The sequence below is a fragment of the Mandrillus leucophaeus genome, unplaced genomic scaffold (genome assembly GCF_000951045.1).
Source record: "Mandrillus leucophaeus isolate KB7577 unplaced genomic scaffold, Mleu.le_1.0 Scaffold495, whole genome shotgun sequence".
NCBI lineage: Eukaryota > Metazoa > Chordata > Mammalia > Primates > Cercopithecidae > Mandrillus > Mandrillus leucophaeus.
In genome coordinates, this window is record NW_012105309.1 from 191,404 (window position 1) to 205,762 (window position 14,359).

The 14,359-nt window shown below is 44.2% G+C and overlaps 2 protein-coding genes and 1 pseudogene across 2 annotated transcripts in view; 2 read left to right on the forward strand and 1 right to left on the reverse strand.

Annotated features, from left to right (window-relative positions):
• LOC105550687 (neutrophil defensin 6-like) overlaps window positions 1-14,359 on the forward strand; it is a 95,773-nt gene that overhangs the window by 13,969 nt on the left and 67,445 nt on the right. The window lies entirely within an intron of this gene.
• Window positions 3,130-4,926, reverse strand: LOC105550689 (annotated as a pseudogene).
• Window positions 6,787-8,973, forward strand: LOC105550688 (beta-defensin 4A-like). Its single transcript, XM_011995672.1, has 2 exons — window positions 6,787-6,992; window positions 8,735-8,973. The coding sequence occupies exons 1-2, from the start codon at window positions 6,935-6,937 to the stop codon at window positions 8,869-8,871; spliced, it is 195 nt and encodes a 64-aa protein (XP_011851062.1). The 5' UTR covers window positions 6,787-6,934; the 3' UTR covers window positions 8,872-8,973.

The following is a 14,359-nucleotide window of genomic DNA, read 5'->3' on the forward strand; positions in this document are numbered from 1 at the left end:
GCTGGTATACTCTATCGCTGGAATACTCTATCGCTGGTATACTCTATCACTCATGTACTCTATCCCTGGTATACTCTATCCCTGGTATACTCTATTGCTGGTAGGCTCTATCCTTGGTATGCTCTCTCCTTGGCATACTCTATCCCTGGTATGCTCTATCTCTAGTATACTCTATCACTGGTATATGCTACTGCTGGTATACTCTATCGCTTGTCTACTCTATCTGTGGTATACTCTATCCCTAGTATACTCTATCACTGGTATACTCTATTGCTAGCATAGTCTATCCCTGGTATACTCTATCCCTGGTATATGCTCTCCCTGGTATACTCTATCCCTGGTATACTCTCTCCCTGGTATACTGTATCCTTGGTATACTCTATCGTGGGTATACTCTATCACTGGTATACTCTATCGCTGGTATACTGTATCACTCATGTACTCTATCCCTGGTATACTCTATCGCTGGTATGCTCTATCCTTGGTATACTCTCTCCCTCGTATACTCTATCCCTGGTATGCTCTATCCCTGGTATGCTCTATTACTGGTATACACTATCACTGGCATACTCTATCCCTGGTATGCTCTCTCCCTGGTATACTGTCTCCCTGGTATGCTCTATCCCTGGTATGCTCTATCCCTGGTATACTCTATCCCTGGTATGCTCTCTCCCTGGTATAATCTCTCTCTGGTATACTCTATCACTGGTATGCTCTCTCCCTGGTATACTCTTTCTCTGGTATACTCTCCCCCTGGTATGCTCTATCACTGGTATACTCTATCGCTGGTATGCTCTCTCCCTGGTATACTCTCTCTCTGGTATACTCTATTCTTGTTATGCTCTATCCCTGGTATGCTCTATCACTGGTATACTGTATCCCTGGTATACTCTATCCCTGGTATACTCTATCACTGGTAAATTCTATTGCAATGTCCACGGGCACACTTTTGTTTTGTGATTCTCTCTTCCCAGTTTGCTATCTGAGCTCCTATGGTTCCTGTCCCGGTGCTCAGGTCAGGGGTATAAATATTAGTGCAGAAGCTCCAAGGATGACTCTGAGAAAGCACAGGCACAGAGGTGTTGGTGCTGCCTCAAACAGAGACCCTCCTTTCACCCCAGAGCTGAGGACACTGCGGCTGCTGCTGCTGCCACCTCCCATCCCGGTCCAGACATGCCTGGGCTACTCCAAGAATGTCTGTGCTCAGGGCAACAACCTCTAGTATGTGGCCTTCATGTCCCTGGGCCTGAGCCTGCCCACCTTCTCTCCCCTCATAACCACTCTGCCCATGTGCCTGCTCCATTGTCTCAGTGAGCTTCAATAACAAAACACAAGTTCACAGAAAAAAACTGAGAAAGTCAGGGGGCTATCAGCAGAGCCTGCCACCAGGCACCGGCCCTTCTGAGAGCAAGTCCCTGTGTCACTGCCCTGCCCTCAAGCCCATGAAGCCGGCCCTGCCTCCAGAATTGAGAACCAGTAAAACTGCTTCTGTTACTTAACATTGAGGACATAATGCACAGAAATTTTGTTTTCTAGATCACAGATACGAGAGGCTTTGCTTTCTGGGAGCCTATCTGTAGAAATGAGGGTTTCCACTCTTGCCTGGGGAAGTGAACCATTTTACCACAAAGAAACAGCCTGAAATTCTCTCCCCAATGACAGAAAGAGGTTTGGGGACACAGCATGGGTCATGTTCCATTAAAAGACAGCACAGTGAGTCTATCTGTCAGTCAGACTTGATGGTTCCCATTTTACACACAACCTGGCTTTGCTTTTAGCTCATTAATAAAAAAAATAATAATAAGTCATTTATATCTTAACATGTCTCCAAATCCTAGAATTGCCGCATCTCTGGTTTTGGTGAAGAACCCCATGGTTCTGCCAGTGGATAGTCTTCCTTGCTGAAACAAGATAATAACCCATCCTTTAAAACAAAGATGCCCCTCTACTGGTCCTTATCAAACACACTTCATCACTAGGATGTGTACAGCTGTGAAGGAGTCTCATTGGGCTGTGCCAGGAAAAAAGAAGCAGCTGCAACCATAGGAATCTTCATGGGACAGTCAGCTCAGCTGTCCTTGAGCGACCAGGCCCATGTTACCATAGCCCTGGTGGCTTCTTCCCCACGGGCACAGAGGCGCTGCATGTCACAGTGACTTTCCTATTTCAGAGCAATTTTACCTCCTTCTCTAACAAGGCCTCACAAAAGTACTGAGATCTAGAGAGGACAACAAGTATAAAACCACAATGCTATCGGTGGGTCCTGGGATTGGAACTGCTGTATAGGAAAAAATTCACTCTCTGATATGGGTGAGTTTTTAAATGTGAGTGTATTACTTTTATAACAACAATGCTAATCATAGGAGTCATTAAGAACGTATCAATCAGGAGTGATGCCACACATGAAAAAGATGGAAACCAGTCCCTTAATTCAAACTCTAAGCCCCAGTAAGCTTCTTCTCATAGTACCATGACATTTCCTTAAGAATATCTACTCAACAAATTGAGATGTGACAGCCTAATTCAGTATGCAAATCTAGATTAACTTGTATCCGGAAACATCAACAGCCATGAAGCCATAGTTGGAACAACTGGAGAAATGTGAAATATTGACAAGATAATAAATAATATTGAAGAATTATTTTCTTAAGATGTATAAATTGTATTGTGCTTGATGTGGGAATTTTCCCTCATATGTAAGAGATTCATGCTGAGATAATTACGGTGAAGTGTCATGATGTTTGCCTCTTACTTTCTTTTTTTTAACTTTAAGCAAATTTTTATTACACAAAGGTTGTCACATAATTGGGTGTTTCTCTACTATGTGCACAATTATTCTCACTCTGCACAGAAAGGCTGCTTAACTTCTCATCTGGTGGTGGCAAGCATTAAAATCCTGATTTGAACAGTAGTAAAAATGGCTCAGTGATTTAAGTTGAAAGCCGTGCATTGGTACATGGCTCTTGTACCCAGTATCAGGAATGTACAACATCTTTTCATCTAAAAAAGAAAATAAATTATCCGTAGGCATGGATAATGATAGCTGTAAACCATGATAGATTTTGTCAGCTGAAACAAGTAGCCGATGGTTATAGTGGTTTCTTAAACATCAGCCAGCCTTTTCTTCATTTTCTCCAACTGACTTCTCTGAAGTTATTGGTGAGGAACACTGCCTTGGGCTTCCTGTCACAATTCATTAATAAAGGTAAAGCACTATTCTAGGAATTAGAACAGGTCACCTCCCATATCACCTCCCATTCCACACATTGCACCCATTCCAGGGCCATTCCTTTCTTTAGGAATTTCTGTGACTACAACATCTGCTGTAGTTAACAGAGAGGCCATGCCAGCAGCATCCAATAAAGCAGTTCGCACAACCTTTGTTGGGTCAATAATGCCTTTTCCCACTATATTCACAAAATCTCCCAACATAGTATCATAACCAACTTTTGAGGAACTTTGCATAATTTTCTCAACTATCAAAGATCCTTCAACATCTGCATTCTTAGCAATGGTCATTGCTGAAATTTGGAATGATTTTTTAATAATTTCTATACCAATTTTTTGATCTTCGTTAGCTGGAGTCAATGAGTCCAGGCTGGAATGCACCAAAGCAGGGCACAACCCCCTCCCTAAACAACGTCTTCAATGGCAGCTCTTGTAGCATCAAGGCACCTGTAACTCTGTCTTTTCATTCACTTCAACATCACTTGTCCCACCAACCTTCCGCACAGCTACTCCATCTGAAAGTTTCTCCAGCTGTTCATTCAGTTTTTCCTTTTCGTATTCACTAGTGGTGACATGTGACTGGTCAATGATTTCTTGAATACATTTTTCAACTGGAGCCTTGTTACCTTTTTCTTTTAAGAGCATGGCATCGTCTTTGATCACAGTGACCTCTCCAACTTCTCCTAAGTCATGAGGCTGAACATCTTCAAGATTTAGTGTCAGTCCCCTTCTCCAAGCACTGCACCACCAGCAGCAATATCTTTAAGCTGATTCTTTCTATTGTCACCAAACCCTGGAGCTTTGACTGCCACAACCTGAAGATCAACCTTTAGCCTATTGGAGACAAGTGTACTTAGAGCTTCTCCATCAATGTCTTCAGCAATTATGACCAAAGATTTACGGTGAGCACTGGCAATTTCAAGAGCAGGTACAATGGACTGGACACCAGAAATTTTCTTTTCACGCAACAGAACATAGGCATCTTGGAATTCACATTTCAGACCTTTTGATGTATTCATAAAGTATGGAGAAATATATCCTCTGTCAAATTTTCATGCCTTCAATAATTTCTCATTCATCGGTCAATGTTTTTCCAAACTTTTCTGTGATGACACCCTTTCTTCTAACCTTTTTCATTGCATCAGAGATGATGTTACCAATTTGTCTGCGTTTGCAGAAATTGTAGCAACCTGCACAATTTTCAGGTTTGGTCACAGGTTTAGACTGCTTTTTAAGTTCAGCGAATACAACATCAACAGCTAACGTCACACCTCTTTTGATTTGCACTGGAATTAGCACCTTTGCTAACCTTCTGGAAGCCTTACTTGGAAAGAGAGGGTACCAGTGCAGTAACAGTGGGAGTGCCGTCCCCAGTCTCTTCATTTATGTTATTGGCAACATCTTGGACAAGTTTAGCTCCAGTGTTTTTATATTTATCCTTTAAGTCAATTGACTTTGCATCAGTCACACCATCTTTTGTTACTTTGGGACTTCCCCAGCTCTGTTCAGTAATCACTGTTCTTCCCTTTGGCCCCATTATAAGGCTACAGCATCGGCTAAAAGGCCTACACCTTGAAGCATTAAGGCTCGGACATTGGCACCAAATTGTACATCTTTGGCATCAGTCCGAGTGAGATGAGGAGCCAGTACCCTGGACACCGGTTTCATCTGGCAAAAGACTGTGGGTCATTGAAGCATATCTCTGGGGCGGTGGCAGGACATGCGCATGGCGAGGCAGGTCATCAGCAGCGAGTGAGGGCTGCCCCTTACTTTCTAAAGGTGACATGCAAATATACCAAAAAAAAGAAAAGGCCATAAATTATTAATTTAGGCAGAGCACATAAAGGCTTTATTTCCTATTCCGTTTCTCTGTATGCTTTCTTCACCAGGAAGAAATAGTTTTAGTGTCAGGAATGAATGAGTCTGCCCCTCAATTCCAGCCTGCTCAACACCCAGGGAGACAAACTCCTGACAATCCGAGTGACTCCCTGGTGACTGAGCTCCAGCCCTGGATGCATATTTGTTTAGCAGTTCTGACAGCACCTGACCCAGCCCTCTCTTTGCATAGCCCATCAGAACCTTCTTTTTTTTTTTGCTTTGAGACTGAGTCTTGCTCTGTCATAAGCGATTCCCGTGCCTCAACTTCCCAAATACCTGGAATTATAGGCATAAGTCACCACGCCTGGCTAATTTTTGTATTTTTCATAGAGACGGGGTTTTGTCATGTTGGTCAAACTGGTCTCATACTCCTGACCTCACGTGATCCACCTGCCTCGGCCTCCCAAAGAGCCACCATACTAGGTCCAGAAACTTCCTTTTATAAAAATGTCATTAAGTATCTTGGCCACACAATATCATTACCAACTTCCTTTAAATCCACCTCTGGCCTGACAGGAATCAGGGTTCCTCAGAACCTGACATTTTAAAGGAAGAGACCAGGCAGGCCATGAGTAAAGGCTCATCGTCCCCATGGCTCTGTCACAGCTGCACTGCCGAGACATCACAGACACGGACACTGGGGCCTGCTTGTTTCTCAAACTGCCCTTAGATCCAAAGAGGGAGGAACTAGGATGAAGGTCACTCATTTTCCCAAGAAACATCCTCTCCTGAGGGCCTGGCACAGGGCTCTGTCCACTGCCTGTGGCCGCCGATTGCTCCTCTGGGTTACGGAGAAAGGACAGGGTCCTGAGAGACCTTAGAGACTTCACACAGCCCTGAAAACATCGGGCTCCTTCAAAAGTGTGTCCCATCACCAACAAGGAGACTATGTGGAGGCCTTGCACCCCCACTCCATGCCGCTCCACCAAATCCCAGCAACAGTGAGCTCCCTTCACGCTGACGTCTGTAGAAAGCAGAGAAAGCCTGGCTCCCAGAGCCCTGAAGTCCTGTGGAGCTGACCTTCCCTGAGTGATGGCGTGAGCCTAAGGAATTCAACTGTGGGCCAAAGGCCACCTCCTGGCCTGGGCCTAGGTGGACTCTGAGGGGACACATGTAGTCACAATCCCACCCTCCCATTCTCCTTCTCGGAGGAAGGAAGCGGGCACCCATCTGCCTCATCTCTGTCCCGGGGGGTAGATGGGGAGTTTCAGGGGAGCTTTCACATGAATTTCACTAGCTCGGATCACCTGGGAGGACGGGGCCCACCATGCTCCTGGTGCCGCCAGAAGCCCTGAGCCCCTCCAGGGTCCTTGAGTTTGAGCCAGCCCTGTATCAGCCCCAGGAGCTAAATGTTCTAGCAGTGGGTAGAATTACATGGAAAGACCTCTCAATTTGGCCTGAGACTGCCCACAAACACTCAGGAAAAGCAGGGCATCTCACAGAGTGGGCAGCAGGTGAGTGGCAGGTTACAAACTCTGAGTCTGAGTTTGTTCCCTTGTGAGACAGGTCCAGTCCCTCATTCTACTCATACACTGGATTTTAAGAGGTGCAAGATAAGAGGAATTTTCTGGTCCCAAAGCAGGAGGATAGGATTTTCTGGGGTTTCCCGAGTCCAAATTTGCATAAGATCTCCTGCGTGTGCATTGTTCTTTGAGGACCATTCTCTGACTCACCAGGTAAGTGGCTGAATTCTAATCCCTGTAATGAGCATTGCAGCCAATACCAGTTCTGAACTCTACCCGGTGACCACGGGCCAGGACCTTTATAAGGTGGAAGGCTCGGTGTCTTCCCCAGACTCAGCTCCTGGTGAAGCTCCCAGCCATCAGCCATGAAGGTCCTGTATCTCCTCTTCTCGTTCCTCTTCATATTCCTGATGCCTCTTCCAGGTGAGATGGGCCAGGGAAATGGGAGGTTGGAAAAATGGAAGAATGGGATACAGGCTCTCTGTCTCCTCTCATTCCCCTCCACCTATCTCTCCCTCATCCCTCTCTCTCCTGCCTCTCTCTCTCTCTCTGTCCCCTCAGTCCTTCTCTCCTGCTTCTCTCTCTTCTTCCCTCTCTCTCATTCTTTTATCTCTCTTTCTTTCTCCCTGTCTCCCCAGAGCATGACCTTCTTTCTCTGTCTTTCGTTTCTTCTACCCACGTTTTTAGACTGAGTAGACTGAATGCCCTACTTAATTGAACCAAGCATTGCTTCCTTCAATAGAAAAGGAGCTTGAGAACCCGATGGACACCTCACTCTCTCTTCTAAGCCAATATGAAGGAGCCCAGTAGCTTGTAAATCTCATCTCCTCACTGCTTTCCACATTATGACTGCTAAGACTGTGGTTGAAACCTGTTAGGTGACTTTTTAAATAAAAGTCGGAAATTTAATTTTATCTAAAGAAAGTAGTCCACAATGTCATTTTCTAAATTTTTATATTGAAAGGGTAAATACTGCAACCTAGAGAGTTCCAGATAATCTTAAGGCCCAGCCTATACTGTAGGAGCTACTGCTGCAGACACTCTGCCCCTAGGACTTTTCCGATCAGAGGCCCTGAGAACAGTCCCTGCCACGAGGCCACCGCAGGTTCACAGTCCAGAGATGGCCCATGGAAAGCAACTTTTAACCGGGACGCCTAAGCTTCATTTTCTCCTTGATATTATGGAAATAAAATAAAAACCATGAAAGGATAAAAGAGGGAGAGTGGAAGGGAAGGATGGAGAGAGGGAAAAAGAAAATTTGAGACCGAAACTCAAAACAATTAATCACATAGATATTATATTGTGAAAGCGTCATGTTACCAATTTTATTTATGAGTTCTGGGTTTTTTGAGAAGAACGGGGCTCTGAGAGGCACCAGAGACCTCATATTTTCCAACACCTAGAACAGTATCATGAAGGAAGGCAGGGAGGCAGGGAGGGAGGGAGGGAGGGAGGGAGGGAAGCAGAGACGGACGGAGTCAGGGAGGGAGAGAGGCAGGGAGGCAGGCAGGGAGCAAAGGAGGGAGGGAGGCAGGGAGGGAGGGACAGAAGCAGGGAGGCAGGGAGGGAGGGAGAGAGGCAGGGAGGGATAAAAAAAGAAGAATGAGGTGAAACCAGGACTTAGATATTAGAAACAAGCAATTACAAAAGTTTATTTCTATGGTTAATTGTGGTTTTCGACTGTAAGTTATGTGGTGTTAATTTCACATTGAACAATTTCTGTGAGTTGCATCTTTTTATCCCATCTCAGATCAAATACTTAACAGACTAAATGATTTGAAAAGCAAAAAGTTACTGGCTTGTGTGTTAAAACGGAGGTAGGGTGGCTTTGATCTTATCTACTTGTGGTGGGGCTGAAGTCACAAGAGAACATTACCGAGCTCCTACCAGACCCCACCTGGAGAACCCGGTCACTCAGGAGAGATCAGGGTCTTTCACAATCAGATTCGACAAAAACTAACATCCCCCAAACCACAGCAATACCAGTTTCCATGTCAGAAACTTCGATCCAAATGATTGACTCGCGTCTCATGGAAAAGCCCTGGCTTCAGAAAGAAGTCCACTGCAGATCTATTCAAGGCAATACAGACACAGCGTTTGTGTTTTTGCAACATGAGTTTTGAGTTCTAACACGCTGTTTGCTCTTTTTGTGTTTTTCCTGTTAGGTGTTTTTGGTGATATAAGGAATCCTTTTACCTGCGTTAGGAGCGGTGCCATATGTCATCCAGGCTTTTGCCCTAGAAGGTATAAACATATCGGCGTCTGTGGTGTCCCTCTAATAAAATGCTGCAAAAAGCCATGAGGAGGCCAAGAAGCTGCTGTAACTGATGTGAATTCAGAAAGGGCTCCCTCATCAGAGATGTGCGACATGTAAACAAAATTAAACTGTGGTGTTCAGATTTACAGAATCTTGATCCTAGTCATTGCGGTTATGGTGTGGTGCTAGTTTGGGCAGGCCAATCTCTAACGTCCTTGGAACACCCTTTTCTGCTCTCCAGGCAGGGGTCAAGGATGCCACAGTGGGGCTTGGAGTGCTTTCCAGAGTCACAGGCATCTGTATTATTTGGATCCCTTGACCTTCTCCAGTTATTCCCGACATTTTTGTAGAACGTGTGCTTTGCTCCTCCTGCACCCTCCCCTTGTATGCCTACCCCACGTCTTCCCTAAAAAAAGCAAGCCCAATTCAAAGACCACTTTCCTAATGGAATCATAGCGGATCTGCCAAGGGAGGGGATGCCCAGTCCTCTGTTCTTCACAAGGACTCCCTTCTTCTGGTTAAGGTTTCCTATGCAATTACGCCTCCTACAGAGGTGCGTGAATTTTTAATTCTCCATTTAGCTATGAGAGTTCTACTGGTGTGGACTTTGTCTTATTCATTTATGTGCTGGTCATTCATAAGCTATTTCATAACTTGGATGGCAAAATGCAGTTGTACAAGGGTGTCCTTACATACAAACACAATAGGATCCAAGTAAATGCTCTTAAAAATAAGTCTTTTGGAGGGCACAATTAAGTGAGGACAATATAGCATGGGACACAAGCAGAGGGGAGCAAACCTCAAGAAGAAAGATGCATCAACTTTAAGGGGAAGCATCAGGATGGCTCCCTGGCCCCGCTCTCTCTCCTTGGGAGGGTTTGCTCCTTCAATCATGAACTCTGTGGGTGTATCCTACATGCAGAAGAAGCTCTCTATTTCTTCACGTTAACTCTGCACTAAATGTGCATATCATCAACCTTAGGGAAAATGCACCTTTCTTCCAAAATAATCCATTGTCTTTCCTAATCTCAAGATTGAAAAAAGTAACCAGACCTTGTTAGAGTAAAAGCATTTTTATCTGGATGCAGATTTTATCCAGATGCAATGACAGAGCCAGGACTAGGGTGTATTGAGGGAGGCTCTGGCCTCAGATATAAAATGCAAGCATTAATATATTCCATACTTAAGATAGATGATCGTATAATGTGATAGATTTTTTAAAAAATAACATTCATGAAAAATCACCATAATCAAGAAAATGTCCAAAATTTAAATCAAGACGGGGTCTAATCCTGTAATTGTCCAACTCAGTCACACTCACCTACCTTGATGCCAGGACAGTCAGACCCTGCCTTTATTTAGTCATTTAATATTCACCATACATATATTGTTATTTTGAATAAATTAGTGGATTTCCTGGTTCCCGGAAGCATATATCATTTGATTGTATAAAAGAAGTGGAACTTCACAGGAAAAGAAAAATTAAAATGTCACCATGACAATGGCATTCATTCCTATGTTCTAGGGGAAGCAGCAAAACTCTCTTAGGAAGAAACTCTCCTTTCATTTGAGAAGACCCTTTAATGGCCATTTGGGTCTTGAAAGATAGGACAGGGAGGAAGACTCACAAGGAGACCAGCATCCTGTGGCATTGAGAAGACCGAGGTCAAAGCTCACACAACACAATACTCCTTGTGTTAGTCTGTGTGTGTTGCTCTAAAGGAATACTTGAGGTGGAATAATACGTCAGGAAAGGAAGTTATTTGGCTCACTATTCTGCAGGCTGTGTGAGAAGCATGATACCTGCATCTGGCCCTCATTAGGCCTCAATAAGCCTTCAGTCCTAGTGGAAAGTGAAGTGGGAGCAGTAATATCACCTGGTGAGAGCAGAGCGAGAGGGTGAAAGGAGGTCCCAGATTCTTTTAAACAACTGCATGTTGTATGAAGTCGGAGCAAGAACTCACTCATTATTGGGATGAAAGCACTTAGTCATTCATCAGGGATTCACCCCACAACTCAAACACTCCCCACCAGATTCCACTTCCAGCATTGAGGATTAGATTTCAGCATGAGGTTTCGAGGGGACAAACATCTGAAAAATATTATTCTTCCCCTGGACCCTCAAATCTCATGTCCTTCTTACATTGCAAAATACAATCATCCCTTCCCAATCACTCCCAAAAGTCTTAATTCCTTCCAGCATTAACTGAATCAAAAGTCCAAAGTCCAAAGTCTCATCCCCTGAGACTCAAGTTCCTTCCACCTTTTAGCCTGTACTATCAAAAACAAGTTATTTCCTTTGAAGTTACAATGATGGTTCAGGCATTGACTACACACCACCATTCCAAAAGGCAGAAACTGGACAATAAAAGGGATTACAGGCCCCACACATGTCAGAAACTCAGCAGGGAAGCCGTTAAACCCCAAAGCTCCAAAACAATTCTTGGTTCCATGTACACTATTCTGGTGTGAGGGAGGGCTCTGAAGACCTTGGGCAGCTCTGCCCCTGTGGCTTTCCAGGGTGCAGCCCACATGGCTCCTGTCACAGGTCAGAATCTGATGCCTGTGGCTCTTCCATGCTGAGGGTACAAGCTGTCAATGGTACTCCTATTCTCAGGTCTGGACGGCAGTGTTCCCCTTCTCTCAGCTCCACTAGGCAATGCCCCACTGGGGATACTGTGTGGGAAATCCAACCCCACATTTCCCCTTAGCACTGCGCTAGTAGAGTTTTTCTGTTGGTATTCTCCCTCTGCAGCAGTTTTCTGCCTGGAGAACCAGGCTTGGCCACACATCCTCTGAAATGTAGGTGGAAGCTGCCAAGCCTCTTTCCTTTTTGCACTCTGCATACTTGCAGGCTTAACACCACATGAAAGCTGCCAACACGTTGTGGTTTTCACCCACTGAAGCAGTGGCCAATTTGTACTTTAGGCCCTTTGAGCTGAGGCTGGAGCCTGGGCAGCCAGGATGTGGGAACAGTGTCTTGAGGCTGAGTAGGGCAGCTGTGCCCTGGGTGTGGTCACTGAACCATTCTTTCCTCCTAGGCCTGTGGGCTGTAGTAGGAGGGAATGCCTCAAAGTTTTCAAAAATGCCTTATAAGCCTTTTCCCCCATTGTCTTGGCCATTAGCACATGGCTCCTTCTCAGTCATGGAATCTCTCTAGCAAGTGATTCTCCACAGCCCACTTACATTCCTCTTCTCAACATGACTTTTCTTTCTCTACTAAATTCCTAGGCTGTAAATTTTCCAAACTTTTATGCTTTGCTTCCCCTTTAAATATAAGTTCCATATTTAAATCATTTCTTTGCTGCTGTATCTCACTGTAAGCTTGTAGAAGCAGCCACATATCTTGAATACTTTACTCCTTGGCAATTACTTAGATCACACGCTCTAGGTAATCACTCTAAAGTTCAACTTTGCACAAATCCCTAGGATGTAGACACAATGCGGCCAAGCTCTTTACTAGGGTGTAACACTGGTGACCCTTGTTCCATTTCCCAATAACTTCCACTTTTCCATCTTACACCTTGGTAGCCTGGACTTCACTGTCCATATCTCTATGAGCATTGTGGTCACATACATTTAACAAGTTTCTAAAGAGTTCCAAACTTTCCCTCATCTTCCTATCTTTTGCTGGGCTCTGCAAACTCTTTCAGCCTCTGCCAGTACCCAGTGACAAAGCCACTTTTACATTTTCAACTGTCTTTACAGCAATACCCCCTAAACAGTACCAATTTTCTGTGTCAGTTTGTTTATACTGCTATAAAGGAATACCTAATGCTGGGTAGTTCATAAGGAAAAGAAGTTTATTTTGGTTCCCTATTGTGTAGGCTGTATGAGTAGTGTGGTGCCAGCATCTGCTCCTTTTGAGGCCTCAGAAAGCTTCCATTTGTGTAGGAAAGGGAAGGGGGAACAGGAGTATCACAAGTCAGGAGAAGGAGCCAGAGTTGGGGAGGTGCCACACTGTGTTAAACAACCAGATCTCCCATGACTCAAAGAAGGAACTCACTGATTATCTCTGGGACAGCACCAAGCCATTCATGAGGGATCCACCCCAATGACCCAGACACCTCCTGCCAGGTCCCACCTCCAAGACTGGGGATTACATTTCAACATAGTATTTGGAGAGTACAAACACCCAACCTGTACCAGATCCCAATTTCCAGTGCACATATCAGAGAGTGGGCCAGTGAAGGAAGCATTGATCTTGAGTGTTGGAGAAAATAAGAGTGCTTTCACTTTTGGGCTATGTTATGATGTGTGCACACTTGGGCTAAGACTTCCCCAGGCCAGAAGAAAGCAAAGACTCTGTAAGGGAGTGAGTGGCAATTTCAGGAGGACAGACAAGTCTTGAAAAGTCTTCATCCCCACAGTGAAGTGGAGAGAACTCAGAGTCCTCAGAAAGCCATCAGCAAGTAGTGGTGCCAGTCAGCTCTAGATTAAACTGTTCTGCAACTACTGCTCCAAGACATTTTCAAGCCATTCCTGAAAAAACCAAACGAACATATAGAACCCCAAAAATGAACCAGATAATGTCTAGCATTCTTTCAGAAAAAAAAAAACACACAACAACCAAAATTGTTCATCAACAATTTAAGCTGGGCAGTCATGGTGGTTCATGCCTATAATCTCAGCACTTTGGGCGGCCAAGACAGGTGAATCACTTGAGGACAGGAGATCGAAACCAGTCCACCTATGTGTACGAAATGCCAACCTATGTGTACGAAAACTACAAAAATTAGCTGGACATGGTGGCACAGGCCTGTAGTCCCAGCTACTCAGGAGGCTGAGATAAGAGAATTGCTTAAACTAGGGAGGCAGAGGTTCTGTGACCTGAGATTGCACCATGCACTCCAGCCTGGGCAACAGAGCAAGACCCTGTTTCCAAATTAAAAAAAAATATAATAGGCATTATTATATACTGAATCCAATCAAAAATTTCCAAACATGAGAAGAAGTAGGAAAATATGGTCCATAACTAGGAGAAAAGTCATTCAGTAAAAACAGACCCAATAATGACAAAGGTACTGGGATTAGAAAAAGGAATGTAAAGGAGCTATTATAAAAGTTATAAATATGTCAAGGGCTGAAGAGTAAACCTTTTTGATGAGGAGGAACACATGTAAAGAGAACAATGGACCTTCCAGCAATAGAACAAAATGAGCATGTGAACAAAAAATATTCTGAATTGGATTTAGAACATATGACAGCATAGAAGAAAGGTTCAGTAAGGCTGAGTCTACATTAACACAAACAAATGAGGAAATGAAGCAAAGGGAGAAAATAAAAGGCTGGATAAAAAATAAACAGTGCACTTCATAGAAATATCAAGCAATCCAGCACCTACGTGTGTGTGAAGGCAGAAAGAAGTTCCAGGAGAAAGCCTGAAGTTAATGAAATAATTGCCTATTTTTATAAATTTGGTGAGACTAGAAACATACAAATTTGGTATTGAAAGACATCCAAGAAGAATAATTATTGAAAAAAATCAGAGCAAGAATTTCCTAATTACACAAGTTCATTTTCAGACTGCTGT